We start from the raw sequence: 17,045 nt of genomic DNA on the forward strand, positions 1-17,045 counted from the left end.
CCTTGCAGATGTTGTCCTTGGTGCGATTTGAACCCAGGACTCCAGTTCTAACCACTGAGCCACAAAAGGCATCCAGCCTGTCCTTGAACTTCTTTGGTGAATCAACATATAATATTATTTGGCAGAGAGTGAAATAGTCTCACTGCTTGTTCAGTAAAGAATCCATGGTCTTACTGCTCTTACAGTAAAGAATCACTGCCTGTGATTATGATTAAACCTTCTTTCCTGAAGATGTACAGGATGCCCTGACCGGTCATCTAAATACCCTAGCCAAGTCAGAGCAGCTTATTGGTGACCCCCCTGGCACCCAGCACCTGTGACACACGCCTTGTCTCTGCACCCTTACTCATGTGCTTTTCATGGCTGTAATACATGGGTTATCTGCTGATTTAGGCACCATAAGTAACATATCATAGGACTCTGTAGAAGTGCATTGGTATTTGGTATACCGTACTATATAGTATTATTTTTAGGAAATACATATTTAGTGTCTAGAGCAGGTCTGATATTTCAGCTCTTAATTGCATTAGCATGATATATAGGCCCTGATTCATCAATATTTGGGATTTTCACACCACTCTTGATGAGGGGGGGTGTTGGGGTCAAGATGTATGAAGAGCTGTGGCTTCTCGCCTATCCCCGTCTCAACCATAGCTCAGCACATTTTATAAAGGGAAAATACCGTAAACTCCAAGCAAATGTGGCACTAAGCACCTTAGGATTTTTTGAGTGCATCCACTTCCAGTGAAAAAATGTTAATAAAAGTTCATTTATTTTCTCAAATCAAAAAGAAGGAAAAAAAAAAAAAAAAAATTTACAGTGCAGCCTTCATCATGTAACAAAAAAACAAACAAACATTCAAAAGCACTATAAGGTGATGTTACAACCTTCAAGTTTTCTTATTTATGAGGGTTCCTAGAAGGGATTAGCAGGGCGGGACCCCTAGTGCTTCTGTATGGTTTTTTTTTTTGTTACCTAATGAAGGCTGCACTGTAAAAATAGCAGCTGAAACGCGCTGTACTGTATTTTAAAAATATAATTTTGGTTTTTTCCTTCTTTTTGTTTTGAAAAAGTACATTGACTTTTATTAAAAAATTTTCACTGGAAGTGGATGCATTCAAAAAATCCTAAGGTGCTTAGCGCCACATTTGCTTGGAGTTTATTTTCCCTTTGATTTCACCACTTATATGGATCCGAAGCAGGATCAACACATAGTTCTCCAAAGTGAGCTGCACACCTTATTGGATTATACAAGATACGGAGAAGAGTTGCCTAAAGAATTGATTCCTTGAGAATCTCAACGTGCATTTCTTACCGATTGAAGGTGAGCATAACCACAATTAAAAGAATTTTTTTTTAACTGTTGGTAACAACGTACCGTATTATGCTCAGAGGAAGCGCCGCACTTGTCTCTTTTTTTCCCTCTTTCCCTAAACCAGGGTATTTCTAAAGGTCAGCACATTTTACAGTGTATAGTAAAGAATAGCACTATTATTTGGGCACTGTATGGCAGTAGTGTGGTTCTGGGGTATAGAACTCTATAGAGGCAAATAAGGAGAGCTGAGAGTATGTCCTGGTTGCAGGATAGTCTCCACATCCCAGCACGGTGATAGATACGTATAAATCTGCCTATTTTCTCTCCACCACAATGGAACAGTTCTGATACATTTAGGCTCCATTTGTGGACAATCAGAAGCCACTTATCGTGGTGCTGCTGAGCCTTTAGTGCTGTCTGATGTAAGCGCTCTTTTGCTTTTGATCAGAGTGATGGACTCATAATTGAATGACTCTTCTCAGGATCATCAAATAGGCCAAAGACAATGCAGAAAGACATCTGCTATTCATCGTCCAGCTTTTAATGGACTACTAGAGTGTAATCCAGACAAGCCTCTGAGAGTCGACCCTCTTTCTCTATAAGGTCAAGAAATAATGAGCAAAACCCAAGTCTTTTTAGCGGATGGCCGGAGGAGCGCAACAACACAAATCCATCTAACTGCAGACACATAGGACCAAAACTTACAGATGACGAATGAAACCAGACAAGTATAGGACTTGCTTCCTGCAGACATGAGATAATCTCGAGTTTTTATTTTCTAATAACATCACTGCCCCTGGCTATAAAACTGATTGGCCATAGCTGACATGACTCCCTTATAAATGGCAGTATCATTCATGGAGCCTCATGGGGTGGAACAGACAGAGGGGCAACCTGGAGTTATTGTGTAATCATCTCAATTCTTGTGCTGTTATATTAGGAAGAGGAGAGAAAGCTACTGCCAGATTTATCATTGACCACAGATTATCTCCTGGAAAAACGGGATATTATCACCAATGACCATTAACTAAAGGCGCAGAATAGTGAGTGCAGCTCTGGAGTATATTACAAGATGTAACTCCGGATCAGTAATGTAATGTATGTACACAGTGACTGCACCAGCAGAATAGTGAGTGCAGCTCTGGAGTATAATACAGGATGTAACTCAGGATCAGTAATGTAATGTATGTACACAGTGACTGCACCAGCAGAATAGTGAGTGCAGCTCTGGGGTATAATACAGGATGGAACTCAGGATCAGTAATGTAATGTATGTACACAGTGACTGCACCAGCAGAATAGTGAGTGCAGCTCTGGGGTATAAAACAGGATGGAACTCAGGATCAGTAATGTAATATATGAACACAGTGACTGCACTAGCAGAATAGTGAATGCAGCTCTGGGGTATAATACAGGATGTAACTCAGGATCAGTAATGTAATGTATGTCCACGGTGACTGCACCAGCAGAATAGTGAGTGCAGTTCTGGAGTATAATACAGAATGTAACTCAGGATCAGTAATGTAATGTATGTACACAGTGACTGCACCAGCAGAATAGTGAGTGCAGCTCTGGGGTATAATACAGGATGTATCTCAGGATCAGTACAGGATCAGTAATGTAATGTATGTACACAGTGACTGCACCAGCAGAATAGTGAGTGCAGCTCTGGAGTATAATACAAGATGTAACTCGGGATCAGTAATGTAATGTATGTACACGGTGACTGCACCAGCAGAATAGTGAGTGCAGCTCTTGGGTATAATACAGGATGTAACTCAGGATCAGTAATGTAATGTATGTACACAGTGACTGCACCAGCAGAATAGTGAGTGCAGCTCTGGGGTATAATACAGAATGTAACTCAGGATCAGTAATGTAATGTATGTACACGGTGACTGCACCAGCAGAATAGTGAGTGCAGTTCTGGAGTATAATACAGGATGTATCTCAGGATCAGTACAGGATCAGTAATGTAATGTCTGTACACAGTGACTGCACTAGCAGAATAGTGAGTGCAGCTCTGGGGTATAGTACAGGATGTAACTCAGGATCAGTAATGTAATGTATGTACACAGTGACTGCACCAGCAGAATAGTGAGTGCAGCTCTGGGGTATAATACAGGATGTATCTCAGGATCAGTAATGTAATGTATGTACACGGTGACTGCACCAGCAGAATAGTGAGTGCAGTTCTGGAGTATAATACAGGATGTATCTCAGGATCAGTACAGGATCAGTAATGTAATGTATGTACACAGTGACTGCACCAGCAGAATAGTGAGTGCAGCTCTGGAGTATAATACAAGATGTAACTCGGGATCAGTAATGTAATGTATGCACACAGTGACTGCACCAGCAGAATAGTGAGTGCAGCTCTGGGGTATAATACAGGATGTAACTCAGGATCAGTAATGTAATGTATGTACACAGTGACTGCACCAGCAGAATAGTGAGTGCAGCTCTGGAGTATAATACAGGATGTATCTCAGGATCAGTACAGGATCAGTAATGTAATGTATGTACACAGTGACTGCACTAGCAGAATAGTGAGTGCAGCATCTGTGCATTAATCCAGGCCATGTGAAAACACAGAAAAACATTAAAAATCTTCAAATTAGATTAAACTTCTCAAATTTTTTTGCTTATATATAATTTATTTGCTGTGTTATGGACTCACTGTGATAGGATGTCTGCGTGATAGTAATAATCCGATAATTTGTTCAGAAAAGAGCGAGGCTCCAGGATAAATGTTGGTAGAACGACTCTAGACAGGTCCATGCCGGGTCTCATTTGTTTTAGCAGCGTCCACATCAGGCTTTTGTTTTCATCAGACACTGTCTCCATCTGCGACGCTTCTCCAATCTAACAGTATAGATGTAAGACAATGAATCAGTTTAGGGACATGGACACCATATCATTGCATTTCAAATGTAAACAAGAAGGAAAATTGAAGCAGTCAAACAATGATTGCAGATTTGGACAGGTTCTAAACTTCTGCCTCATTTTTTACCAGATATACGATGAACCACTTCTAACTATTGTCTTCCGACAAACAAAGCTGAACACAATGTGTCACAAAAAACAGCCCCATTTTCCATATGTGATTTGTACATGACAACACTTATTGGATCCCATTCACCAGTACTGTCTTACAGGAAAACTGTCTTTCTTGGCAATAGAAATCTGAGCTCAGGTTTTACCAGAGCAGCGTAAGAAATGACTGAGACTCATCATCTCTGTACAACATGGAGTATCGTGATAGTGGAAGCAATGTACTCTGAGTCTGCATGTTCCCAGTCCAGTAAAAAGTAGTATGCAAAATAAAAAGAACAGACAACTAAGTGTTTGGACAAGTGTCATCATTTCAGACCTCCAGGAGAAGGTATGAAAAGCTTGGGGAAACCATTATGAAAATAAATCTAGCAGGTGCAGCACAACATGTTGTTGGACCCCTGGATGTTTGGGTCTAACGGGTTTACCCGAACAGTTAATATAAGTTAGGATTCATGTACCAGAACAGTACCCAGCCCCGAACCTCATTCACTAGGGGGACCTGAACATCCAGTGTTTGCCATGCTAACATGCGCATGACAGTGCGGCAAACACTGCTTCTGATTGACGGTAAACTCATTACCGCGGTTCGCACGTTGTCAAATGATAACGTGAACCCGCAGCTGTGATCGGAGGTAAAAAGTTTACCTTCAATCATTGATGCCAGCTGATGGGGCTACTGTTCCCATCAACCGATGCCTGTTGCCGCTTATAACAGTGAGAGCAGGCGGCGGCTGATGTCATGAAAGGTCCCTATGGCCCATATAAGAAGACCAATTCTGTTAAAGACCCATTGATAGTTGGGGATACTATTGAATATTTTGGGGCCCTTGAGCTTCAAGCTACACCACTGCATCCATAATGGCCATCATTCAGGTGAAGTACATGCCTACATGCTTTTTAACTAGTGATGAGCGAGTGTACTCATTGCTCGGGTGGTCTCCGAGTATTTGTGACTGCTCACAGATTTAGTTTTCATCGCCGCAGCTGAATGATTTACAGCTACTACCAGCTTGATTACAGGTGGGCATTCCCTAGCAACCAGGCAACCCCCACATGTAATCAAGCTGGCTGGTAGCTGTAAATCATTTAGCTGCGGCAATGACAACTAAATCTCCGAGCACTAACAAATACTCGGAGACCACTCAAGCGTGCTCGGGAAAACCCGAGCAACGAGTATACGCGCTCATTACTAGTTTTAACTACTATTCAGACTGTTAATAGTTACATGATTTTGCGGATAAACAATGGCATTAACAGCAAAACAACACAACCATTAATAATAATTTTGATGACTGATTGATTTTGCAGTTTTCCCAGCATGTCCAGCATTCAAGTTTTGAAATGGGCAATTTTCCGGAATATTACAGGATAAAACCATGTCTCAACACACCTCTCCAAATTCCTCATACAGTTCCTCCATGTATGTGGTCCCTTCTCTATCTAGAGAGATCTCTCCGTGTAATTCCGACTGGTCGCTCTCGCTTGTTTTCCGACTTTGTTCAGTTTCAGACTCTTCTATATTGTCTTTTTCTGACTTGTCAGACAAGGCATCATTTTCTGCTACAGATTCATGAAGCCTAAAACCACAAAAATCTACTCACTAAATCAAATTATTACAAATCTTATCAGATTATTAACATTTTCTATCCGAGTGCCTATCAGATTGATTTCCATTATGTCAATAATATTTTTAACGACAAACTTTATTTAAAATTAGAAAAAATTCATGTATGACTGCCGATAACCAAAAAAATGCGACTCTCCTCATTTTGGATACCAGAAAGCTGAGATATGAGTATGTATTAATGGAGCCTGTACATCAAGTGACATGGAGGGTGGAGGGATCACTATAGATTTTTTTCTCCCTACAATGTCACAAGCAGGCACAGGAATAGCTCTCTAATTTGCTCTGTCCCATCCTATGCTTTACACTGCAGCTCTGCTTGATCGGACTGGCTGCTGTGTAGAGTCACAAGCCCAGCACAGACTGAGCAAGAAGTCTGTGCATGATTCTAAACTACAACTAAAGCCTGATTAAGGTTGGCTAAAATAAGTTTTGGCAATTTAGCTACAGGCCTAAGAATCTTACAGGAAGAGTTCCTGCTCTGAAATGGTAGATGCCTGTAGTAATGTGTACAGCCCATTGTGGGTCACATCAGGTGGAGTGATGGCATCTCCTTCCTTTCCTTGCTTGGGCAAATTAATCTTGAAGAGACTGGAGCACCGAAGAGCCAATTCAAGAGCATCCATCCAACATCGTCCTGAAACACAAGGAGAACGAAGTCGGAAGTCTCAAAAAGTGTAACAGAATGCCAGGCATCACAAAAGGTTAAAATGTATTCAGAGTCGAAATCTGAGCATAGATACTAGTTACCAGATAAGGTGAATTTTGGTGCACATGGTGTTTTCAAAGTTGGCCAAACACCTTAGATGAAAATGGGCTGAGGAACAAACAAACAATTGTTCGGCCATAGCCCCAGCATCAGATAGCATTGGCCGATAATATGAACTTGCTATATCTAATAGTAATTGGATGCAGCCAGTGCAGAACATCATCTGGAAAAAGCCAACATGCCCAACCGGTATTCTAACAATTACTAACTTTTGTCAGCCATTCGTTGGTTGAAACAATCATTTATTTCATCAATGCAGGTGATGATTGTTCAGTACAGTTGAACTGATTAACTGTGATACAATGTGTAAGGTGAACTTAGCGACTTGCTAGCAGATGCCACCACCTGTAGTTGCTACATCGGCCAAAATCTCATGTCTTTGGTCAGATTTAAGTTATTTGATCTAAGTTGGATAAATTCACCGAGATCTTGATAAAACAAGCCTGTTATTTCTACAGGTACAGCTGAATAAGCCTCTCCCAGCCACATTTAGTGCTACTTGTTGGTGAATCCTGAAATTTAAAAGCAATTCAAAGAAAAGGATTTGATCAAATCCATGATGCATCACCATAATTAGGCCATACTTAACAATGCAAGGTAAAAATACCATCTCACTTCATAATGCAGACAGGCACCAATGGATGGGGTGGAGGGAGAACATGTCCAAAGGACTGAAATATCCAGTCTCACACCTACCATCCATGCGGGTTAGTGGACCTTAGCATTATAAATGCACATCGATAAGGTGCCAGTGACATTGATAACATGTAGTGCACCACGCTAGCTAACAGCTTGTTCGTCTCGTCCCCATAGTATTAGATTAAGTGGGTTGTGCATCACCTATGTAAGTACACATCATACGTACTAATACTTTATTTTTATGCATGTTGGTGATTTCCAACGGAAACAATTTAATTGAATCTAATAATCCATATTTTCTATCATTTATCTATATAAACAATTGCACACAAAAAAACTCTGGGCTTACCATCAGATTCGGAAGCTGCCCTGAATATTAAGTAGCTGCTCGGAAGAGGTAGAGTAATGGATCCAACATTTTCACCTTTAGGACCCTGAAAAGCAAGACATTTAGTGTCTGGTAACTAAATATGGAAAAGTTCTTAGAATTTTGCCGAATCCACATGTATAGCCTTCTCTTATATAGATATCAGAACTTGACTACCAAGCTCGTTCCTCTGATATTATTGATCAAATCAGTCTTTGGGCCCCCCTCAGAGGAGTCTTTGGCTTCCACTACAATATCACTTCTGACTATAGTCCAGTAATTCATTTTCCATTTCTTATAAGTCAGCTGTGTTAGAATAACTGAAAAATTACCTTAACTGCCCAAATGGACTGATCCAGTGGGTGATAAAGTTTAAAACAAAAGCCATCTTTCTTGGTGGGTCTCTCAATCAGTTCGCACGAGTGGATCATTAATGTTCCTACCCACTGCCCGATCTTTGGTGTTTTGTATATTAGTAGCAGTCCTGGCTTCAGAACACACCACAGCTTTGTCCAGCTCTTCAATGTGCCGCGAATCTGAAATAACCAATAATGCAACAGCCTGAAGAAAATATTCACACCTACAAATTGTCTGCTGCGGATTTTGTGCCCCATCTATAGCAAATGTGCATAAAAATCCACTGAAAGGCTATAAAAACACAATATCTTCTTCAGGCTGATTCCGCCATGTGAAACCATGTGAAAAACATGTCAGAAAATACTTCACAGAATGAACATATGCATTTATTTGGAAAAAAAATGTCTTGCTGTGCATATGTTCAGTATTATGAATGTCTTTTCACCACTTCAGGTTTCCAAAGCCTTAGGTGGCTAAAAGAAGTGAGCGCACTATCCTACTGGCGCTCTCCGCTAAAGGACACTTTAAAATACAAGTCAAAGGGAAAGCTCAAAAAGTTGGCCTGATGTCTTTTGTAATGTTTTGACATCATTGTGTTCACTATTCAATGTCACTGGGAAATAACAAAAAAAAAAAAAACATGGGAAAACACTCCGAAAAATCCAGAAGCCAAAAGGGTCGAAAAAACGCCGAATAAACAACTGGAAAACCGTTACAGGACAAAAATGCTAGAATTTCCTGAATGATTTTCTGTTTGAAAAACTCAGAGGGCTTGCCCGAGTTTGTGAATTTTATTGCATAGGATTTTCGTTTGTTGTCCAGTTTGCTACTACTGCAAATCCAGATGGAAAATCTGCAGCATATCTTCTATATGTAAACATACTATAATACAGAAAATAACCACTATACTTCTGTACAAGAATATAAATGCTATAATACTGTCCTCTATGTGCAAAAGTATAACTACTATAATACTGCCCCCTATGTACAAGAAATATAACTACTAGAATACTGCCCCTATGTGCAAGAATATAACTACTATAATACTGCCCCCTTTGTACTAGACTATAACTACTATAATACTGCCCCTATGTACAAGAATATAACTATAATACTGCCACATACATACCAGAATATAACTACTATAACACTGCCCCTATGTACAAGAATATAACTACTATAATACTGCCCCTACATACCAGAATATAACTACTATAATACTTCCCTCAATGTACAAGAAATATAACTACTAGAATACTGCCCCATGTGCAAGAATATAACTAATATATACTGCCCCTATGTACTAGAATATAACTACTATAATACTGCCCCTATGTACAAGAAATATAACTACTAGAATACTGCCCCTATGTGCAAGAATATAACTACTATAATGCTGCCCCTATGTACTAGAATATAACTACTATAATACTGCCCCTATGAACAAGAGTATAACTACTATAATACTGCTCCTATGTACAAGAATATAACTACTATAATACTGCCACGTACATACAAGAATATAACTAATATATACTGCCCCTATGTACTAGAATATAACTACTATAATACTGCTCCTATGTGCAAGAATATAACTACTATAATACTGCTCCTATGTACAAGACATATAACTACTATAATACTGCCCCTATGTAGAAGAATATAACTACAATAATACTGCTCCTATGTACAAGAATATAACTACTATAATACTGCCCCTATGTACAAGAAATATAACTACTAGAATACTGCCCCTATGTGCAAGAATATAACTACTATAATACTGCCCCTATGAACAAGAGTATAACTACTGTAATACTGCCTCCTATGTACAAGAATATAGCTACTATAATACTGCCACGTACATACAAGAATATAACTAATATATACTGCCCCTATGTACTAGAATATAACTACTATAATACTGCTCCTATGTACAAGAAATATAACTACTATAATACTTCCCCCTATGTACAAGAAATATAACTAGAATACTGCCCCATGTGCAAGAATATAACATATATATAATGCAACTATGTACTAGAATATAACTACTATAATACTGCCCCTATGTACAAGAGTATAACTACTATAATACTGCTCCTATGTACAAGAATATAACTAATATATACTGCCCCTATGTACTAGAATATAACTACTATAATACTGCTCCTATGTGCAAGAATATAACTACTATAATACTGCTCCTATGTACAAGAATATAACTACTATAATACTGCTCCTATATACAAGAATATAACTACTATAATACTGCCCTATGTAAAAAATATAACTACTATAATACTGCCCCCTATGTACAAGAATATAACTATAATACTGCCCCTATGTACAAGACTATAACTACTATAGTACTGCTCCTATGTACAAGAATGTAACTACTATAATACTGCTCCTATGTACAAGAATATAACTACTATAATACAGCCCCCTATGTACAAGAATATAACTACTATAATACTGCCCCCTATGGACAAGAATATAACTACTAAAATACTGCCCCATGTACAAGACTATAACTACTATAGTACTGCTCCTATGTACAAGAATGTAACTACTATAATACTGCTCCTATGTACAAGAATATAACTACAATAATACTGCCTCCTATGTACAAGAATATAACTACTATAATACTGCTCCTCTGTACAAGAATATAACTACTATAATACTGCCCCTATGTAGAAGAATATAACTACAATAATACTGCTCCTATGTACAAGAATATAACTACTATAATACTGCCCCTATGTACAAGAAATATAACTACAATAATACTGCTCCTATGTACAAGAATATAACTACTATAATGCTGCCCCTATGTACTAGAATATAACTACTATAATACTGCCCCTATGAACAAGAGTATAACTACTGTAATACTGCCTCCTATGTACAAGAATATAGCTACTATAATACTGCCACGTACATACAAGAATATAACTAATATATACTGCCCCTATGTACTAGAATATAACTACTATAATACTGCCTCTATGTACAAGAATATAACTACTATAATACTGCCCCATGTACAAGAATATAAGTACTATAATACTGCTCCTATGTACAAGAATATAACTACTATAATACTGCCCCATGTACAAGAATATAAGTACTATAATACTGCTCCTATGTACAAGAATATAACTACTATAATACTGCCCCATGTACAAGAATATAAGTACTATAATACTGCCCCTATGTACAAGAATATAACTACTATAATACTGCTCCTATGTTCTAAAATATAACTACTGTAATACTGCCCCGTGTACAAGAATATAACTACTATAATACTGCTCCTATGTACAAGAATATAACTACTATAATACTGCCCCTATGTACTATAATATAACTACTATAATACTGCCCCTATGTACTAGAATATAACTACTATAATACTGCTCCTATGCACAAAAATATAACTACTATAATACTGCTCCTATGCACAAAAATATAACTACTATAATACTGCTCCTATGTACAAGAATATAACTACTATAATACTGCCCCTATGTACTATAATATAACTGCTATAATACTGCCCCCTATGTACAAGAATATACCTACTATAATACTGCCCCCCATGTACAAGAATATCGATAAATTATTGCAGTCCTCAATCCCTTGTGGTCACTATAGTTTTATCTCTCTCTTGATATATGTAATTTAGGAGATTGGAAGGAATACCCTTCAAATATATTTTGTCGCCGCTGTGATTATAAAGAGGAGCAGTAATGTTGCTCCAAAGCAGCTCCTGTTTGTTGATAATAAGCCCAGTGACTTTGTATTGTAGACACCTGATAGAAGCATTACAGAATTCATGGACAAGTTCAATGTTCCCGTTGAATTACCTTTAGCCAGTCAGCCACAATCACTACACTGGGGTCTTTTAGGGCACTGAAGAGCTGTTTTGTGGCCCTCTTCTTCTCCTGCCTATAATTCTTTTTCTGAACCTGTTAAACAATAGAATAGAGGAAGATTAATTGTTGCACAAAATACACTTTGCTCTGAACTGGAAGTCTAAAATTTGATCTTGAGTGGGTTGTATATAAAAACTGGGTCTTGTAGTCATATGGTACTTCCCTTTTCCTCCTTTTCTAAAGGCCCCCCATTCATATTAAACTAACGTCTGCTAAATCCGTCAATATCAAGAAGTTTGACCAACAGTCTGTGTATAGTGGACGCCGACTTTCCCCTGACAGATGATGTATTGATGAGATAAGGATCCAGCTTGTCTGATTTCCGACTGCCGATTCTTTTGTTCTGTAACAGATAATCCATATCCAGAGATGTCTGACATTGGCTCTCTGATTGAGAACACAGGCGTGCTTGGCACAGCGAGAACTTCAGCTATGGAGGATTCATGCAAAAACAAATGCTGGCTTGGCAATCATTTGGCCGACAGCTATGTAGTGCATGGAGGACTTTAGTAATCAAAAAGATAAAGAGTACTGCATAACTGCAGGATCAGGCCACATAGGATGTGTACCGTAGTCTGTAATCATGGAGATACCAAGGGGCTGTGCACACAAAACAGTGGAGGCTTCAATTTTTCATTTTAAATGCAATGGAGCAATGGAAAATATGGCAACACTCTCAATATTCCTGTATCCTTTATTGATCCCTTCATTCTTACAGACTTTGACAAAGTGATGCTCTTATTGTATCTGTGACAACTCAAACAATAACTTTGCATAGATTTACTAATTATTGCGAGTCTCTAGCCTTGAACACCATGCTGTCATCACTTTAACACTCCATTTTTTCCCCCCTGATACACAGCTCTAAATTGCCCGTATACGCAGTGCAATATGGAGTCTGTCAACACGTGTCACACTATTAAATCACTAACAAGGACGGATAGGTCACATAAACACGTGTGCAAATATAAAGTACGTATGGAGGCATTTATTGAGACAGCAAAGCTAAAGGATGAAATTTCATTAAATCTCATACTGTGCTAACAAGCCGAGCCGAGGAAATGTCCAGCAAACACATAGTGTGATCCTGATATAAGTCTGATTTACAGTTTGTTTTATTCAGCTATGTGAGCGCTATGATTTCCACTATACTTTAGTTATGCTTGCACTTGTTTTTATGTTACCCAGCTTGACTGATTGCAGACACAGCTAGAGGAAACTTACTGAATACGTTTTTATAATTTTTCCAACTCATGAAGAAAATGTATGTCATGGTCAGTAGCTGGCTCTTATCCTGATGTGCATTTTTGTAAGACTAATCTTGAAGAGGCACGTAATGCAGCCACAAGATCAGTTGCACATGCAGAGCTGTAACTCACAGTCCTGATACTTGTACAGTTGCCAGGATTGAAGCTAGCTTCTGAGCAATTTAAGCCTAAGGATACCACAGTCAATAATGATGGTGGGGACAGTGCTCCCTCTGTGACCGACCCCATCAGCACCCCTTCAATTTGATGGGCTGTTTTGGCAGCTGGGAGTCTAAGGCCTCTTTCACACTTCCGTTTTTTACAATCAGTCACAATCCGTCAAAGTTTTTAAAAGACGGATCCTGTGCAGATTGTAAAAAACGGGTGCACTGGATCCTGTTTTTTGACGGATTCGTCGAAGCAGCATCTGCCGGAATTTAAAGGAACACAAGTCGAGAGAGAGATGGGTTAAATTGAATGAAGAGAAGATCTTCCAGGCATGCCCAGTTTCAAAAAACGCAATCCGTCGCTGGATTGCGTCTTTTGACAGACAGCAATGGATGCTGCATCCATAGGCTTCCATTATAGCCAACGACGGACGGCGCAGGATCCGTCGCTGTGCGATTTTCCAACGTACAAAAAAAAGTTCCTCTGTGCGTTGTCTCCGCCCGACGGATTCAGCGAACGACGGATGAAATGGATGGCCATCAGTCACAATCCGTCGCTAATACAAGTCTATGAGAAAAAAATGGATCCAGCAGCAACATTTGCTGTATACGTTTTTTTCTAAAAATGACGGATTGTGACTGATTGCAAAAAATGGAAGTGTGTAAGAGGCCTAAACAATGGCTCCCCTGTGAATGCCTTCTAAGTACACCTATTAGATACTGCCTTAAGCCTAAGTCACACTAAATGACTTACCAACGATCACGACCAGCGATACGACCTGGCCGTGATCGTTGGTAAGTCGCTGTGTGGTCGCTGGGGAGCTGTCACACAGACAGCTCTCTCCAGCGACCAACGATCAGGGGAACGACTTCGGCATCGTTGAAACTGTCTTCAACGATGCCGAAGTCCTCCTGCAGCACCCGGGTAACCAGGGTAAACATCGGGTTACTGAGTGCAGGGCCGCGCTTAGTAACCCGATATTTACCCTGGTTACCATTGTAAAAGTAAAAAAAAAAAAACACTACATACTCACATTCTGATGTCTGTCACGTCCCCCGCCGGTGTCCACAGGGTTAAAACTGCTTTCGGCAAGAGCGCTGCTAATGCATGCGCTGCTGCCGAGAGCTTCCCTGCACTGAATGTGTCAGCGCCGGCAGTAACAGCGGTGACGTCACCGTTGTGCTCTGCTTTACGGCCGGCGCTGACACAGTCGAAAGCAGTTTTAACCCTGTGGACGCTGGGGGACGTGACAGACATCAGAATGTGAGTATGTACTGTTTTTTTTTTAACTTTTACAATGGTAACCAGGGTAAATATCGGGTTACTAAGCGCGGCCCTGCGCTTAGTAACCCGATATTTACCCTGGTTACAAGTGAACACATCGCTGGATCGGCGTCACACACGCCGATCCAGCGATGACGGCTGGTGATCATCGACCAAAAAATGGTCCTGATCATTCCCCAACGACCAACGTTGGTCGCTGTCACACATAACGAGATCGTTAGCGGGATCGTTGCTACGTCACCAAAAGCGTGACGTTGCAACGATATCGTTATGTGTGACTCAGCCTTTAGGTATGTTCCTACTAGAATACCTGTTAGTTTACACTGAGAGTCACAATACTTTGCAAAACTGAAGTATTCCAGTGTATGCTACAAGAGAACAGGCATCAGAACATGTTCAAGTACGAAAGTAGGGCTAAAAAGGGTTGAAAAGGTTAAAAAAGTTTTGAAGATTCGTAACATGAAAGCCATGACAAATAATTAAATAAATAACACAGAATTACTATGTTTGTTTATCTGATCTAAAAAAGAGTGACATAAAATGCGATAAAAAATTCATATGTAACCCTAATTGATGCAGATAAAAACAAATTAAAAAGGAATAGCAGTCATGAAATCGAGACACAAAATCAAATTACATTTTAAGTGCTTTCATTATTTGTATGTTTTATTTAGTTTTTATTATGGTAATAAAATATATATATAAATTCAGAATTAAATTGTGCTGACACACAGAATAAATGTAGCAAATCATTTATACTATGTGGTGATTGCTGTAAAACTGAAATCTAAAATATGAAATGAATTTGTTATTTTTTTGCTTCCATAAAAAAGCTAAAAACAATTAATAAATACCGTATATACCCCAAAATAGCACCATTAAAAAAGTAAAAACTTGTGCCGCAAAACCTAAAGACCTCATGGCTACACTGACTAACAAATAAAGATGTCATAGCTTCAGGAATATGATGATAAAAAAGTGAAAAATTGGCTCCTTAAGGCGTTAATATTGCATTCACTGTATAAGTAGTATAAAATTAGCTCATTCTATTGGTGACTACAAGAAACAATAGCTTTATGTTATGGACGGTAAGGCTGCAAAAATTAACAGCACCATGAACATACTGTATGTTTTAGTCCCCTAACCCGTCCATTATAAAAGGACTGTGAAATTAATCAGGAGGGATATATGGTGGATATTCTTTACTGTTGGTAATTTTACTGATAATAGTATACACTGTGTTCCAAATTATTATGCAAATAATATTTCCTCATATTTTCTCTAAATTACCTATCTGAATTGCAGTCATTGTTATTTTCCAGTCATCTACTATTCTAGTATAATTGCAATGTTTTGGAACAAAATGCCTATGAAAACCGTATCATTTTAAAAAAAATAAACACTCAAAATGCATGCTCCAAATTATTATGCACAGCAGAGTTTTCAACCTTTTTTTTAATTTTGAACAAAAAAATGGTCAATTGTGAAGTTATAAGCATTATCAGCTTATTACAAAATGAAATCAAACCGTTTTCAAGTGAAAACTTTATTCTAGGTGATGTTACATTTGCACATAGGACCCCTTGTTCGAAAGAAGCTTCTGAACTCTCTCGTCCATTGAATTTGTCAGTTTTTGGATGGTTTCTGCTTCAATTGTTTTGCATGTGGACAGAATACCCTCCCAGAGCTGTTGCTTAGATGTGAACTGCCTCCCGCCATCATAGACACTCCTTTTGATGATGCTCCAGAGGTTCTCAATGGGGTTGAGGTCAGGGGAAGATGGTGGCCACACCATAAGTTTGTCCTCTTTTATGCCCATAGCAGCCAGAGATGCAGATGTGTTTTTTGCAGCATGAGACGGTGCATTATCATGCATGGAAATGATCTCGCTGCGGAAAGCACGATTCTTCCTCTTGAACCATGGCAGGAAGTGTTGTTTTAGAAACTCCACATAGAATATGGAGTTCATCTTTACCCCTTCAGGGATCATAAAGGGGCTGACAATCTCTCTCCCCATGATTCCAGCCCAAAACATTACTCCACCTCCTCCTTGTTGGCGCCTTAGCCGTGTTTTCATGGGGTGTCCATCAACCAGCCATCCTCCACTCCATCCATCTGGACCATCGAGCGTTGCACGGCACTCATCGGTGAACAAAACAGTTTGGAAGTCAGTCTTCATGTATCGTTTGGCCCACTGGAGCCGTTTCTGCTTGTGTGCAGTGGATAGAGGTGGTCGACAGGATGGCTTACGCACAGCTGCAAACCTCTGAAGGA

The 17,045-nt window shown here is 39.2% G+C and overlaps 1 protein-coding gene across 2 annotated transcripts in view; it reads right to left on the reverse strand.

Annotated features, from left to right (window-relative positions):
* Positions 1-17,045, reverse strand: part of OSBPL5 (oxysterol binding protein like 5) — a 133,652-nt gene that overhangs the window by 33,439 nt on the left and 83,168 nt on the right. For both annotated transcript variants that reach the window (XM_077287127.1, XM_077287128.1), the window contains exons 5-10: positions 12,004-12,105; positions 8,104-8,307; positions 7,754-7,838; positions 6,462-6,633; positions 5,763-5,949; positions 3,996-4,180 (exon numbers count right to left, since the gene is read on the reverse strand). In XM_077287127.1, coding sequence (XP_077143242.1) covers positions 3,996-4,180; positions 5,763-5,949; positions 6,462-6,633; positions 7,754-7,838; positions 8,104-8,307; positions 12,004-12,105 — 935 coding nt within the window. The remainder of the gene's footprint in view (positions 1-3,995; positions 4,181-5,762; positions 5,950-6,461; positions 6,634-7,753; positions 7,839-8,103; positions 8,308-12,003; positions 12,106-17,045) is intronic.

Source organism: Ranitomeya variabilis, chromosome 2, assembly GCF_051348905.1.
Source record: "Ranitomeya variabilis isolate aRanVar5 chromosome 2, aRanVar5.hap1, whole genome shotgun sequence".
Lineage (NCBI taxonomy): Eukaryota > Metazoa > Chordata > Amphibia > Anura > Dendrobatidae > Ranitomeya > Ranitomeya variabilis.